The sequence below is a fragment of the Lampris incognitus genome, chromosome 7, assembly GCF_029633865.1.
Source record: "Lampris incognitus isolate fLamInc1 chromosome 7, fLamInc1.hap2, whole genome shotgun sequence".
NCBI classification, from domain to species: domain Eukaryota; kingdom Metazoa; phylum Chordata; class Actinopteri; order Lampriformes; family Lampridae; genus Lampris; species Lampris incognitus.
The window spans coordinates 40,216,994-40,232,221 of record NC_079217.1 but is presented as its reverse complement, the minus strand read 5'-3'; the positions used below and the strand labels follow the sequence as shown (position 1 = coordinate 40,232,221).

Below are 15,228 nucleotides of genomic sequence, written 5' to 3'. Positions count from 1 at the left end.
AAATTCCTGGACAGGGGCTGGTCTCATTACATTTCCGGAGTTGGCCAAGGTGACAGGCGTTGGGCAGGTTTGGGGATACTCACAAATCCCAGGTTGAGAGCTGCCATGTTGGAGTTCTCCCTAGGGAATGAGAGGGTCGCATCTATATGACTACAAGTCACTGGGGAGAAGGCTCTGACTGTTGTGTGTCCTTATGCACCGAATAGCAGTTTGAAGTATCCGGCCTTCTTGGAGTCTCTGGGTGGTGTCCTGGATAGGGCTCCGCCTTAGGACTCAATAGTTTTGCTGGGGGACTTCAATGCTCACGTGGGCAATGATGGAGAAACCTGGAAGTGGGTGATTGGGAGGAACGGCCTCCCGGATCTGAACTCGAGTGGTGCCTTGTTATTGGGCTTCTGTATGAGTCATGGATTGGCCATAACAAACACCATGTTCAAACATAAGGTAGTTCATAAGTGTACTTGGTACCAGAAAACCTTAGGCCGAAGATGGATGATAGACTGTGTGATCGATGATAGACAGTGTGATAGCCTGTGTAATCATCAGATCTGCGGCCGTATGCTTTGGACACTTGGGTGAAGAGAGGAGCAGAGCTGTTAGCTGATCACCACCTGGTGGTGCATTGGATAAGATGGCAAGGAAGGCTGCCGGACAGACCTGGCAAACCCAAACGTGTAGTGAGGGTGAACTGGGAATGTCTGGTGGAGGCCCCTGTCTGTGAGGTCCTGGGAATGTCTGGTGGAGGCCCCTGTCTGTGAGGTCCTCAACTCCCACCTCCGGAAGAAGTTATCGTGTATCCCAAGGGAGGCTGGGGACATGGAGTCTGAGTGAGCCATGTTCAAAGCCTCTATTGCAGATGTGGCAGGCAGGAGCTGTGGTCATAAGGTCATCAGTGCCTGTCGAGGTGGCAACCTAAGAACATGCTGGTGGACACCAGTGGTGAGGGAAGCTGTCAGGCTGAAGGAGGCCTTTCAGACTTGGTGGGCCCAGGGGTCTCCTGAAGCAGTAGACAGGTACCAGGAGGCCAGAAGGCCTGCGGCTTCGGTGGTTGTTGAAGCAAAAACTCGGATGTGGGAAGAGTGCAGCGAGGCTATGGTGAAGGACTTTCGGTTGGCCTCAAGGAAGTTCTGGCAAACCATCCGGTGATTCAGGAAGGGGAAGCAGGGCTTGACTTAGGCTTTGTTCAGCCGGGGAGGGGAACTGTTGACCTGAACTAGGGATATTGTCGAGCATTGGAAAGAACACTTTGAGGAGCTCCTGAACCTGGCAAACATGTTCGCAGTGGAGGAGGTAGACTCTGAAGACTCAGGGGAAGTCCCACCCATATCCCTGGAAGAGGTATCTTAGGTAGTTAAGAAGCTCCTCGGTGGCAAAGCACCAGGTATGGATGAGAGTCACCTTGAGATGCTGAAGTCTCTGGACATTGTTGGGCTGTCTTGGCTGACACGCCTCTTCAGTGTTGTGTGGAGGTCGGGGACAGTACCTGGGGAGTGGCAGACTGGGATGGTGGTTCCCATATGTAAAAAGGGGGACTGGAGGGTGTGCTCTAATTATCGGGGCATCACATTGCTCAGCCTCCCTGTGAAAGTCTATTCCAGGGTACTGGAAAGGAGGCTCCGACTGATTGTCGAACCTCAGATCCAGGTCCTGGCTGTGGAACAACAGACCAACTCTTTACCCTTGCAGAAATGCTGAAGGGGGCATGGGAGTTTGACCAGCCAGTCTACGTGTGTTTTGTGGACTTGGAGAAGGCTTACGACCGTATACCCGGGGGCACTCTGTGGGGGGTACTGCGGGAGTATGGGGTACCGGCGCATTTGATACAAGCCATCTGGTCCTTGTATAACCAAAGTGAGAGCTGTGTCCGCATTCTGGGCACAAAGTCAAACACGTTTCGGTGGGTGTTGGACTCCGCCAAGGTTGTCACTTGTCTCTGATTCTGTTTGTGATATTCATGGACAGGATCTTAAGGTGCAGCCAAGATACGATAAGATACTTTATGGACATTATGCGCAAACAATGCAATTTCGTTTGGTTACTCTCAGACCAGCAACAGTAGACAAGGTAAATGATTTAAAAAAAAAAAACAAGATAAAAACGAGAACAAACAACATCTCGTATAAATAAGTGAGGTAGTAAAAATATGTGAGGTAGCAAAAATGATAATAAGACACATAAAAGATAGCAGCAGCTTTTAAAGTTAAAAATAGTGCATGGGATTATTGCACATAGTTGTCCATATTGCAGCAGTTTTAGTACCAGTTAGTCCTTAGCGGCTATGGCGATGGAGGCTACAGCTCTAGGGAAGAAGCTGTTCCTAAGCCTGTTTGTCCAGGTTTTGATGGTGCGGTATATTTTCCCCGATGGCAAGGTGAGGAGTGTGTCCGTTTTGGGAACCTCAGAATTGCATCTCTGCTCTTTGCAGATGATGTGGTTTTGTTGGCTTCATCAGAATGCAACGTCCATCGTGCACTGGGGTGGTTTGTAGCTGAGTGTGGAATGGACAGGATGAGAGTCAGCACCTCCAAGTCTGAGACCATGGTTCTCTGCTGGAAAACGGTGGATTGCTCCCTCTGGGTTGGGGATGAGTTGTTGCCTCAGGTGAAGGAGTTCAAATATCTCGGGGTCTTGTTCACGAGTGAGGGTAGGATGGAGCAGGAGATTGACGGGAGGATTGGTGCAGCATCAGCAGTAATGCAGACATTGTACTGGACTGTTGAAGTGAAGAGGGAACTGAGCCGGAAGGCAAAGCTCTCAATTTACCAGTCAGTCTTCATTCCAACCCTCGTCTATGGTGATGAGCTTTGGGTAGTGACCGAAAGGGTGAGACCGCGGGTACAAGTGGCTGAAATGAGTTTCCTTTGTGGAGTGTCTGGGTTCAGCCTTAGAGATAGGGTGAGGAGCTTGGACATCCGGAGGGAGCTCAGAGTGGAGTCAGTTGAGGTGGTTCGGGCATCTGATTAGGATGCCTCCTGGGCGCCTTCCTTTGGAGGTTTACCGGGCACAGCCAACTGGGAGGAGACCCCGGGGTAGACCCAGAACTCACTGGAGGGACTACATGTCCAATCTGGCCTGGGAACGCCTTGGGATCCTCCAGGAGGAGCTGGAGGGCGTTGCTGGCGAGAGAGACGTCTGGAGTGCCCTACTTATCTTGTTGCCACAGCGACCTGACCCCGGAGAAGCGGCTGAAGATGAATGAACGAACGAATGGAGCGGCCAAATAGGAACGCTCCATTCATTCTGGCAAACCTAGATTGAATTATAATACACATCAAAAAATATATTTTGTTGAATATGTGACGTGACCTAATTTGATAAAACCACTTCCATAATAGGTTTGCTGAGAAGCGCAATGGAATTGTGCTCAAATGTTCGATGACGATATAAAATTGTATGACGATTTACAATTGTAAGTAGTTCAATTCTCATGTCCTCAAAGGACATTGTAACACACTGACAATTTGGAGTTGGAGTTATTTTACTCTACTATTTTTTTTTTTTTTTAGAAAATTAAACGGAAAGTCGCCTGAAATTACAGTATAAGAATCATAATCTCCTCATATTTCAACTGTCATAAATAATATCCTTAAGAGATTTGCTGAAATTTTAAATGGAATCCTGTTCAGGATGACCCGTAATACGAACAGGATTCCTTTGAAAGTTTCAGCAAACCTCTTGAGGATTATGAATGGTATAATGTAATTTGAACTGATTTTCCCTTTAATTTTCTCAAAAAATGTACAATAAAATAACTCAATATTTCACATATTATAGTTAGGGTAATCCTGAACAGGATTCCATTGAAAATTTCAGCAAACCTCTTAAGGATTTATAATGACAGTTGAAATATGTGGATATTATGATTCTCATAATGTAATTTCAGCTGACTTTATCTTTAATTTTCTCACAAACTGTACAGTAAAATAACTCCCAATTCCAAACTGTTAATGTGCTACAATATCCTTTGAAGTGACTTTCCCTGTACAGTAATGTACAGTGAAACTACTTACAATTTTAAATGGTCACAATTAGAAACACATTAAGCACACATTCCATTACGCTTCTCACCGAACCTACAATGGAAACGGTTTCGTCAAATTAGCACTTACGTTACATGTTCAATAAAATCAATTTAAAGTATGATGTGTATTACAATGCCGTTTTAATTTTCTATATAAAAGGTGAGAAAGGTTTGCTGAATCGCGTCCTATGGCTCCAAGCAGCGGTCCCCCTGACTGCATGGGGGGGGGGGGTGCTTTAGTAAAGCATGCACGCGACTTACTTAAAGCGCGCGAGCGATTTGCTAAAGCATGCGTGCGATTTAGTAAAGTACGCACGCGAGTAAGTCGCATACTTATCTATGTCACCCCAGGGCTCCGTACTGTCCCGCATGCTGCCATATTTATTTTTTCTAATGTCGTAAAATGTTCCTCCATGTTTTGTAGTTGCATTCGAAAATTTCATCAGGTCCCATCCCACCAAAGTCTAAGAAAGAATTTGAAAAAAAAAATCTCTTCAGCTAAAGAAAATCTATCTATCCCCTAGAAAAAATGTTACTTTTAGTTACGTATATTCAGTTTATTTGATACAATAAATGCATTTTGCTGACCCTTTTTCTCCTTCTCGTGTTTTTCAATTCAATTCGTGTTTTTCCGTTTGTTGGTAAGTGCGTATTGGCAGAACTAGCGTTTTATACACGGGGTGGCCAAGGCTACTTCAGGGGGTCCATAGACCTTTACAGAAAATAAGTGTGTATAACCCTAACCTGGAATCCAGGGAGCATTGTAATGATCTGTGCCCTCTGGCTATGTTAACTTATAACATTAATAAAGCAAGGACAACTTCTCTCGTGCTGGGTGTTTATTCACCGACCGGATTCCGACTGACGTTATTACGTACATCACGTGAATTTGTTGTGGCGCTACGGAAAGCCGTAAGGGACATTAGCAAATCAAATATTACTAGCAAATATTACATCTCCCTTTTTCTTAAAAGTGCTGCTTTCTCTGCAGAGATACAGACCACGTTGAGCACGTTTATAAGCGAATACAATCTTAATAAGAAAGAATATGAAAGTGAAACTCTTATATAACTGGACTGCAACAAAGTAGTGTAAAACATTTCCTTCACTGTCTAAATGTGACACCGTAATAACATTTCATCTTTTTTTTTCATTTCATTACTGGTAACTGCAAACAGCAGGTAGGTACACAAGGTAAGTGAACGCTGTAAATATTTCTTTTCAAAACATAGCAGGTATAGTACAGGTTGGTGTAAAATTCTCTCTTTTTTAACATTCATAAGTCAAGGATTTGTCTTGGTTTGATCGTGCGACCTGACCTCGTGGTGTAACCAGGCTGTGTGTCTGGTTGTCGCTGATTGTTCGTGTCTGGAGGTTCAGCATGCTCTTGCTGATGGGCTTGTGTGTTGTTGTTAGCGCTGGTAACAGTCTGCTGTGAAATGTGTGTGTGTGTAGTGTGAGTGTTCACTCTGCTTTGTCGCAGGTGTTGACGGTTGCGTCGGTAGATCTGACCTTCTTTGGTTTGGATGTGGTAGCTCCTGTCTGTGTTCGCTGGTCTTTCCACAGTTGCAGGTCTCCAGGATCCATCCTCCTGCCGGAAGCGGATTGGTGTGCCTGCGGGCAGGTGGGGCGGAGGTTTGGCTGTTCGGTTGTAGTATGCCTGCTGGCGCTGTTGACATACCTCTCTCCTTTCGTGAACATCCTCCTGACTGGCGATCTGTGGCTGCAGGTGTTTTGCTGTTGATGGGAGAATGGACCGCAGCCTCCGACTCATCAGTAGCTGTGCCGGTGATTTCAGGTTGTCCACCGGTGTGTTGCGATACTCCAGTAAGCTCATGTAGGGGTCTTTGTTCTCAGCTTTGGCTTTGTCCAGGATGCGTTTGGCCGTCTGGACAGTCTTCTCGGAGAGGCCGTTGCTCTGTGGGTAGTGGGGGCTTGTGGTGGTGTGTGAGAAACCCCATGTCTGTGAGAAGTTGCGGAACTCACCAGAGCTGTAGCACGGACCATTGTCGCTGATGATAGTCTCGGGGATTCCGTGTCGAGCCATTGCTGCTTTCAGCTTCATGATGACGGCAGATGAGGTGCAGCTGTAAAGTCTCTCTAGCTCGAAGAATCTGGAGTAGTAGTCCACAGTGACTATGAAGTCCTGTGAGTTCCATGTGAATAGGTCTGTGCCTATCACTTGCCACGGCCGCTCGGGTATGGCGTGTGACATCATTGGTTCCTTTGCATTTGCGCTGCACCGTTCTTGGCATATGCTGCAGTCTGCTACCGCATCCTCGATCTGTTTCCCCATGCCAGGCCAGAACAGTAAGTCTCTTGCTCGGCATTTGCTTTTTTCCATGCCAAGGTGGCTGGCATGGATGCGCTGTATCATGTCCTTGCGAAGCTTTTGGGGGACAATGATTCTCTTACCTTTGAACAGCATACCGTCCATTTCTGAGATTTCTGCTCTGTGGTTCCAGTATTCCTGGATGCTGGGCGGGCACTTTTTCTTTGTGTCTGGCCAGCCAGTGAGTGTGGCTCGTCTGAGTGCGGTGAGCTGTGGATCTTGCGCTGTTTCCTGCTTGATTTCTGTGAGTCTTGTGTCGCTCACAGGGATGTTGCTGAGGACTGTGTGCACTTGGGCCTCCATCCCTTCCTGTAGGTCACTGTCGTGGTGTTCTATTGACTTGCGTGACAGTGTGTCGGCCACCGGTATGTCCTTACCGGGGTGGTGGATGATTTGGATGTCGTATTTTTGGAGCGCCAGGATCATCCGTTGCAGCCGGGGTGGTGCTGCTGCCAGTGGCTTTTTTAGTATTGCCTCCAGAGGCTTGTGGTCTGACTCCACAATCACTTTTCGTCCGTACATGTACTCGTGGAACCTCTTGCAGCCGAAGACCACAGCGTAGAGCTCCTTCTCTATCTGTGCGTAGTTTTCTTCAGTGCTGTTGAGTGACTTGGACGCATAGGCAATTGGTTTGCCATCTTGGAGCATGACAGCCCCAAGGCCACTTTTGGATGCATCCACTTGGAGTCGCAGCTCTTTCTGCGGGTCGAAATATGAGAGTACTGGACCTGGGTGCTGTGTAATGAGATTCTTCATCTCTTGGAACGCCTTGTCGTGGACTGCATCCCACACAAACTCACTGTCCTGTTTCAGAAGCTGTCTGAGGGGTGAGTTTATCTGTGAGAGGTGTGGAGTGAATCTGGCGAGGTAGTTGATCATGCCGAGGACTGTCTCCAGCTCTGCTTTGTTCTGTGGGGGTTGCATGTCCTTGACCGCCTTCACCTTGTGTGGGTCTGGTTTGATGCCTTCGTGTGAGAGCGTGTGGCCGAAGTAGCGTACCTCGGACACGCATATGTGACACTTGTCGGGGTTGAGCCTCACCCCTCGCTCCCTTGTGCACTTCAGCATCGCTCTGAGACGCTGGTCATGTTCCTCTTTAGTCTTGCCGAACACTAGTATGTCGTCCACTATGGCCGTCACACCGTCCAATCCTTTATATGTTTCATCCACGCGTCTCTGGAACTCGTCTTGAGCGGACACGATTCCGAATGGCAGTCTGAGGAAACGATACCTGCCAAACACTGTGTTAAATGTCGTCAACATTGAGGATTCAGTGCTCAGTTTGATGGCCCAATAGCCTGACCGCGCATCTAACACGCTAAAGTACTCAGCTCCAGCGAGCTTTGTGGTGGCGTCCTCCAGCGTGGGGAGGGGGTAGTGAGGTCGTTGTATCACTTTGTTAAGAGCTCTGGGGTCTAAACACACTCTAAGTTTGCCTGTCTTTGGCTTCTCAACAATGACGAGTGCGTTCACCCATTCTGTGGGTTCTGTTACCTTACAGATTATGCCGCCTTTCTCCATGCTGTCAAGCTTGTCCCTCAGTTTGCTGCGTAGGGCGATGGGGATTCTGCGTGGCGGGCAGACGACCGGCGTTGCATCTGGTGTGACGCGAAAGGTGCACTCGCCTGGGAACTCTCCTATTCCCTGGAAAACATCTGCATACTCATCCATTATGCTCTGTGATGTGACATTGTTTTCCTCGCTCACAGCCATCACTATTTTTACCAAGTTTAGGTCACGGCATGTTTTCATTGCCATGACTGGTGGGGCGTTTGTGTCAATGACGTAAAAGTCCAGCATCATTGCATTGTCTCTGTACTTACATTTGAGTTTGCATGTGCCTTTCACGCTCAGCGCGCCTCCTCCATATTCAGTGGGTCTGTGTATTGCTGGTTTCGGTGTCACATTTTTGAACAGCGCCTGGAACAGGTTGGTGGGAATAGTATTGGCCTGTGCCCCAGTGTCTAGTTTAAACTTTACCTTCTGTGGAGGTGTGCCAATTCCAACCTCTACGTAAGCCTGCTCGTTGCTTTTTCCGTTGTTCTCTATTGAGATGCAGTCTATATACAGCTCTGACTGTTCTCCCACAGCGATGCTCTCCACTGTAATGTTGTCGAAGTACAGTTCTTCCTCCTCTCTATCAGTGGTGTACTCTTCTGGGTTCTCTCCGACGGCATGTACTGTGCCGCGGTAGTACTTTGTCTGTCCCTGGGAGCTAGACTTGCATACTTTAGCAAAATGATTGAGCTTCTTGCATTTAATGCATTGTTTACCCTTAGCTAGGCAAGTGGCTTTAGCGCCGTGTAGCCCTCCACAATAGCTACACGCCCTGGCGGCGGTGCTAACGTTACCCTCCCTTTGTCTGAAGTTAGCGTTAGCTGCTTTGGGTGCGTTCGGTTTGTAAGTCTTTCTGCCTATTGCGTGCACCGTTTCATGTGTGCTGCCCTAGCCCATAAACTTAAGCTGTTGCTTTGCTAGCTCGTGTGAGCGGGCTACATCTCTGGCTTTCTCTAGCGTTAGCTCAGCTCCCTGGCTAAGTAGCTTTTCTCTCACTCTGGGTGAGTTAGTGGCAAACACGATGCGGTCCCTGACCATCTCGTCGGCATTTGGGTAGCCACAGTCTTTGACTAGGAGCTTTAGCTCAGTTACAAATCGTTCGAAGGATTCACTCTCTCCCTGCATCTTTTCATGAAATTTATATCTGGCATAAATCGGGTTTTCTTTGGGGGTGATGTACTCAGTGTACTTATCGTAGTACGTTTCTAGCTTCTTGGCTTGTTCTCCGCTGAGTGTCCAAGTGTTGTGCACATCGCGCCCTTTTTCCCCTATCCAGAGCAGGAGGTAGCTGCATTTCTCCTCTTCGTTCTTCCCGCGCAGGGGGCCCTTGAACATTAGCTCCGTTGTTTGTCGAAATCGTCTCCATGCTTCAGGTAAGTTCGCCGATTCCCAGTCCATCCGTGGAGCTGGAACGCCGTACGAATCCATATTGGGTATTTAAACTCCGCTACTCTGACACCATGTAATGATCTGTGCCCTCTGGCTATGTTAACTTATAACATTAATAAAGCAAGGACAACTTCTCTCGTGCTGGGTGTTTATTCACCGACCGGATTCCGACTGACGTTGTTACGTACATCACGTGACTTTGTTGTGGCGCTACGGAAAGCCGTAAGGGACATTAGCAAATCAAATATTACTAGCAAATATTACAAGCATGAATGAATCCTATGATTGCTTGATTAGAAGTAGAAGTGATAATTGACTTAATCCAGAGTTCTTCAATATGGCAGATCGTGTGGGTTACTTAACTAGAATTCTTTAACATACTATGAATAGCCAGTGTCTCTACCTCAGACCTGCAGCTCAGCTTCTTACACACACACACACACACACACACACACACACACACACACACACACACACACACACACACACACACACACACACACACACACACACACACACACACACACACACACACACACACAGTACTGTACTCATAGTGGAGAGACTTGGGTCAGTCTGTCTTCATTAATATTTAAGCTGGGTCTATATGTGTTGAACATCCAAAATATTCTCAGAAAATAAAGCTCAAGCACCAAGGAGATAAGATTTGCAGTTTATTTATAATAATGATAAAAATAACTACATTTATATGGTGCTTTTCTAGGCACACAAAAGTGCTTACAAACAAACCGAAATTGTATGGATTTATAAGATATATAAAAAAAGTACATTTACAAAACAAAAAAAAATACTCTGAAATGTTGACATATCAGCTTGGACAGACCTCTCTGATTCACCCAAGCCACCCAATATGTATTTTTTCTGTCTGACTGAAAACACAAGATATGCCTGCACAAAACATTGTCAAGCAGAAATTGACTTGGTGGAAAAAGAGAAATAATTTTGATGCCCACCAATATTACAAACTTAAATAATGTTCCCTACAATTATTGGATTTTTTAAAAATTATTATTAAAAAAGAGAATTTCTCAGCCGACTCTGCTGTTCTTGGCCTTCAGTCTTCTCTCCTGCTTGGTGGTGATCTCTGTGGCTTTCTCTGTCTCAGCCTGCCCTCCTTCTCTAGAAGCTGTTTAGGAAACATCAGAAGTTGCTTTCATCTCTACAGCTGCATGGACAGACGGACAGGCACAAAGGCAAACACGAAAACATGGAGAGGTGTGTCGGAAAACCCTGTGTGTTTAAATGTGTGCGTATGTGTGTGTGTGTGTATGTGTGTGTGTATACTCCACTTGAGCTATGTATGTGTGCTTGTGCATGTATACCTTCTTTGCTAGGTGGTGTGGCATCTAAGGTTCTGGGCTATGGTGTCTTGCTGAAGCAGACCTTAGGGTGGACTGCAAACTCTGGCTTAGATAACTGCCCTACAGTTTGGAGCTCCTCCAATTGCAGACCTTTGAATGTACCTGACCGTATGAATACGACACACATGCATAGAGACAGACACATGAACATAGCAGACACACGGCCACATACGTGCACGTACACACGTCATATGAGTGGAGATAACTTGGAAATATAAAGAAGTGGGGAACATGCGAGTGACAGTAGTAGATGACTGAATAAAAGGGGGAAAAAGTGTATGTAGAAGACAGAGACAAATCCTCAGGTATATTACCGATATCAGGATTTGTGGCAGCATCTTTATGGCCAGGTTGTCTGTCAGTCAGTCTTGCGCCCCGACTCTTCTCATAGCTCCAGCCCAGTATGCCGCCATTTTTGGTTGTGTGACTGGAAAGAGTGGTATGACTAATTTGTAATTTGTGATATTGGGCTATACAAATAAAATTGACTTGACTTGACCACAAGTTTTGTAACTGGTGCATACAACAGCAGAATGTGCCAAAAACATCATGTCCCTATTGAGCCCGCCCATCCCAATTCGATTGAGCTTTCATTTTACTGCATTCACCATGATAAAACGGTAATATGCAACCTTGACCTGTTTCTTTTGCAATAAATGGGAGAGTGATTTTGGGGGAACGCAACAGGTGATTGATTATTTACGTTCACAGCGAGTCACATTTATACTACTACAACAGCACAATAAGTTCCAGGCCATAAAATACACCTAGATATTCAGAAATTCATCACGGGTTTTATGGCAGTCATTTCTTTTTCAATTATCTGATTAGGCCAATGGCTGTGTAGTCAAAGTAAAATGATAATAACTAATCACTTTTCCTTTCTTTTGGCTATGGAGGAAAGTTGTGACGATTCATGACAAGATGAGACCATCCAGAGGTACAGAAAAAAGACACATAACAGCTAACATTTAGTGGTGTTTTGCTGACGGCCGAGGGAAAAGCCCCTTGACTTTGTCACTCATCTTCTCATTTGGAATAATAGGGAAAAAAAATCTTTTTAGGCATTTCTTGCCTACTTTGTTGGCATAAAAATTAGGCATTCTTTAACTATCTGAAACAACTTCAACCCATCCAGTACTTTGCAAACTAAAGCCTAAAATCAAGCTCACAACAGTTATGAAACAACATTGTCCATATAAAACGGTAAGAGTATTTCAGCTCCACCCATGTAAGACGAAGCAATGTGAACCCAGTGAACGGTCTTAAAACAGGTAAATTCTTAGCAGGTTGAAGTACTTATATTGACAGGCACGTAGGAAAAGACCATGTAGTCCACAAAACGTTTGGGAAACTTTCTATGCAAGGCCCACAGAAAGGCACGTTGATAGTATTTTCACTATAGTTTCCACATTTCAACCATCATGGCATACCATTAGGGTGGAACAACCCTAAACCCAAAATCAGTTTCACAACAGTTGCAACGTGATGGAGTAGCCAGCTTCCACAGTGAGCACTGTAACAGAGACAGATGGGACCAATTCACCTGGATAAATGTTTTCCTCTGTCCTCCCATGCCTTCATCCCTCTATCTCCCCCAGTCTCCTTGGCTTTTTCTTCTAGCCACATATCTTGGCCTTCAGCTGAGTTGTCAGGGACTGAATTGGGTCGCGTCTCGCTGAAGAGCAAAGGGAGCTGCAGCACATCCCGACCAGAGTCTGATTTCCTCTCCTCCTGATCTTGCTCTGGGTCTCCAGGTCCCAGCCCATTCAATTTCCAGGGCACTTGCTATCGAGGCAGCAGAATAGCGAGAAAAAGGGAGGGAGAACAGGGGGTTGCTGGGATCTGCTTGAAATGGCAGATGGATGTTGCAGCGAGCATGTAACCAAAGGCTTGTCGGGATATCAAAATAAGTGGGAGAGTCTTGCTCAGTGGCAAAGAAAAGCAGGAATCCTCTCCCATTCCTCAAAATGTCCTTAAGACAGATACTGAATGTAGAACTGTGTCCGGGGAGCCAATCAGAGGCCAATAGTGACAGACTGGTCATACTCAGCAAGTTTCAGGTTTGCATGTGTGTGTGTGTGTGGGTGTGTGTGTGTGTGCGCGCGCCAGGTAGATGTTTAATGCAAGAATGACCAAAGACGGGCATTTATGACCATTTTGGATTTTTAAAGTTTAATAACTTTGTGGGGGAAAAAAGATACAGACCTGTCACTCCCTGAATGCTCTAAAACTGCATATATTTGCATTAAAATTAGTTTTAGATCAATTGCACACAAAACATTTACAATAAGATCTACCTAAGATGACCAGTCATGGTCATTTGCGTGTGATCGTGTGCGTCATGTCACTGTTTACGACGTGTTTTGGTCGCATCATTTCCTTTGCAAAGTTCAGTGCTCTGTCTTAGAACAAAAATAGTGTTCTCCAGTGCAGAGTAATAGTTTAAATTAGATTTTTGATTATTACATGTCTGGTTACAGATGCCGTTTCAGATGCACCATGACTACCACCGACGCGTTGCAGTATTTACAGGCGCTGGACAGCGGACTATTTAATTGCTTGAAAAATAGTATTAAAAGTTGTTAAAATGTTAATTTTGGTGTCAGTTAGTTTCTTAACAGACATACTAACATATGCAATGCATTATATCTTAATTGGGTAATTTAGCTTGACAGAATATAGAGTTTAAAAACTGGCCGTCAATTTGACTGCCCATGGTCGTTTTAGCTAGGAGTGAGATCCCGGTCGAACTCTGCCTTCCCCTGTAACTACTCCAACAGTAATGTAATGAATAAATGCATCTTCTGAAAACTTTACAGGTATGTTTTGATTAGACATATTTAGTGAAATGACAACCCTTGAAGTGATCCTAGGAAAGTGAATATTCAAACAGATGTGAGAGATACTAGCAATCAGGGCTACCTGATAGCGGTGCTGGGGGAAAGCAGGCCAGACAGTCCTGTCCCGCAGAGCACTACGTATGTGTACTGTGTGTATGCCCTTCTGCATTTGCGCATCTCTACATACCACTGTCTTGTTTATGTGCATATGTGAGTTTGTATGTTCTTGTTAATTTGATGTGTGTGTGGCTTTTTTTCTGTGTGGCTATGCGCACATTAGTAAACAGGGTTTGGATCAGGGTAGGTGCTTGCCAGCTGGGGCCTGAGGCAAGTTGAATCGAAGCAACACATAGCAGATGCCGCCGCAGGCTAACTAGATACGGGCCTTCTTTGACACAAGCACACACAGCTAACTGCAGCTTGATGCTGCGTTTCACATCCATTTCATCAACTGGATAATACCGCCCCCCAAGCACAGTGAGGACTGGGAGTTTAGGCTTTATCAGTCAGCCTGTGCTGCTGTATGTTTGAACTGTGGGGATCTGAGGCCTTTATTTTGACTGCATGGTACTGAACATATCTGCCATCTTCTAGAGTTTATTTCAGATGCACAGGATGTTTTATGTAATCCCATCTGTGTTTTCTATTTTACACCAACATGACCCATGTGTACATGTGGACATGTATTCTTAAATAAGTCTTGTAAAATCCCCTGCCTGTGTGCACGTGTGTGTGTGCACGTGTGTGTGTGTGTGTGTGTGTGTGTGTGTGTTTTCACCTGTCCAAACACTCCAACTGTATCTCCAGGCAAGTAGCTGAGAGCCACATTGCAGTCTGCTGATGCTGAAAGCAACAGGAGTCTGTCATTGTGGAGACATGTCTCGAGGTGCATCACACCTTTCAGGTGTGGACGGAGACTACACAGCAACTTTGGAGGCTCTCTGGTTATTCCCCCGTCTGGCTGGAGACAATATTCCTGATGGAGAGATAAGCAAACACATGATTTATGACTTGGATGTGTAAACAGCTCACATTCAGTGTCAGTTTTGATTTGAGGTATGAATAAAAAAATAAGAAAGGGTGAGGTACTCCCAAGCATTCATTTAAAAAGAAGTATCAAGAGCCCGTATGAAAACTGAATCATGAAATTTTACTTCCTGAGGTACAACATTCAAACATACATAATTATGCACACATACATAGGAAGTCCTGGTATCCCCTTAGGCTGCTATAGTCATATGGTAATTACTTCCAGTATCTTTGATCTTTAGCTAGAGTGGTCTAGATGGGAAGGTAACCTACCCTAAAGAAAAGTTAAACACAATGCATAAACATCATGTAGTTGGGTAAACATTTAAAGTAGGAACCCTTTAAAAATATAGGTGAAAAGCTCTGGTATGCCCCGAGACTGTGCACGGGCATTTGTGGATATTTTTTTCATTGTTGATTCATCTATTCAAGTATTATGACTGCTTTAATATCAGTGTTACCCGTGGTGAGTCAACCAAACCTTGTGTCATGAGCAGTGGGTCTCTGATTAGTGATATCAGCAATCATTCAATATTAGTGAATTGCCATTGTTTTGGGGAAGGGGCTGATTGGAAAGAAAAAGCGAGGACGGGGGGAAAAGGAGAGATAACTGAAGGAAGCCCAAGTCTGATACAAGTTGAGAAAATGGTTATATCGATGTAAATGCCATAACCG

General features: G+C 45.4%; 1 protein-coding gene across 1 annotated transcript in view; it reads right to left on the bottom strand.

Moving 5' to 3' along the window:
• Window positions 1–10,348: 10,348 nt before the first annotated feature.
• Window positions 10,349–15,228, bottom strand: part of LOC130115238 (WD repeat-containing protein 49-like) — an 86,812-nt gene continuing 81,932 nt past the window's right edge. Inside the window, exons 16-19 of the mRNA XM_056282856.1 lie at window positions 14,303–14,500; window positions 12,394–12,469; window positions 10,694–10,783; window positions 10,349–10,446 (exon numbers count right to left, since the gene is read on the bottom strand). Of these exons, the coding sequence (XP_056138831.1) occupies window positions 10,349–10,446; window positions 10,694–10,783; window positions 12,394–12,469; window positions 14,303–14,500 (462 nt within the window). The remainder of the gene's footprint in view (window positions 10,447–10,693; window positions 10,784–12,393; window positions 12,470–14,302; window positions 14,501–15,228) is intronic.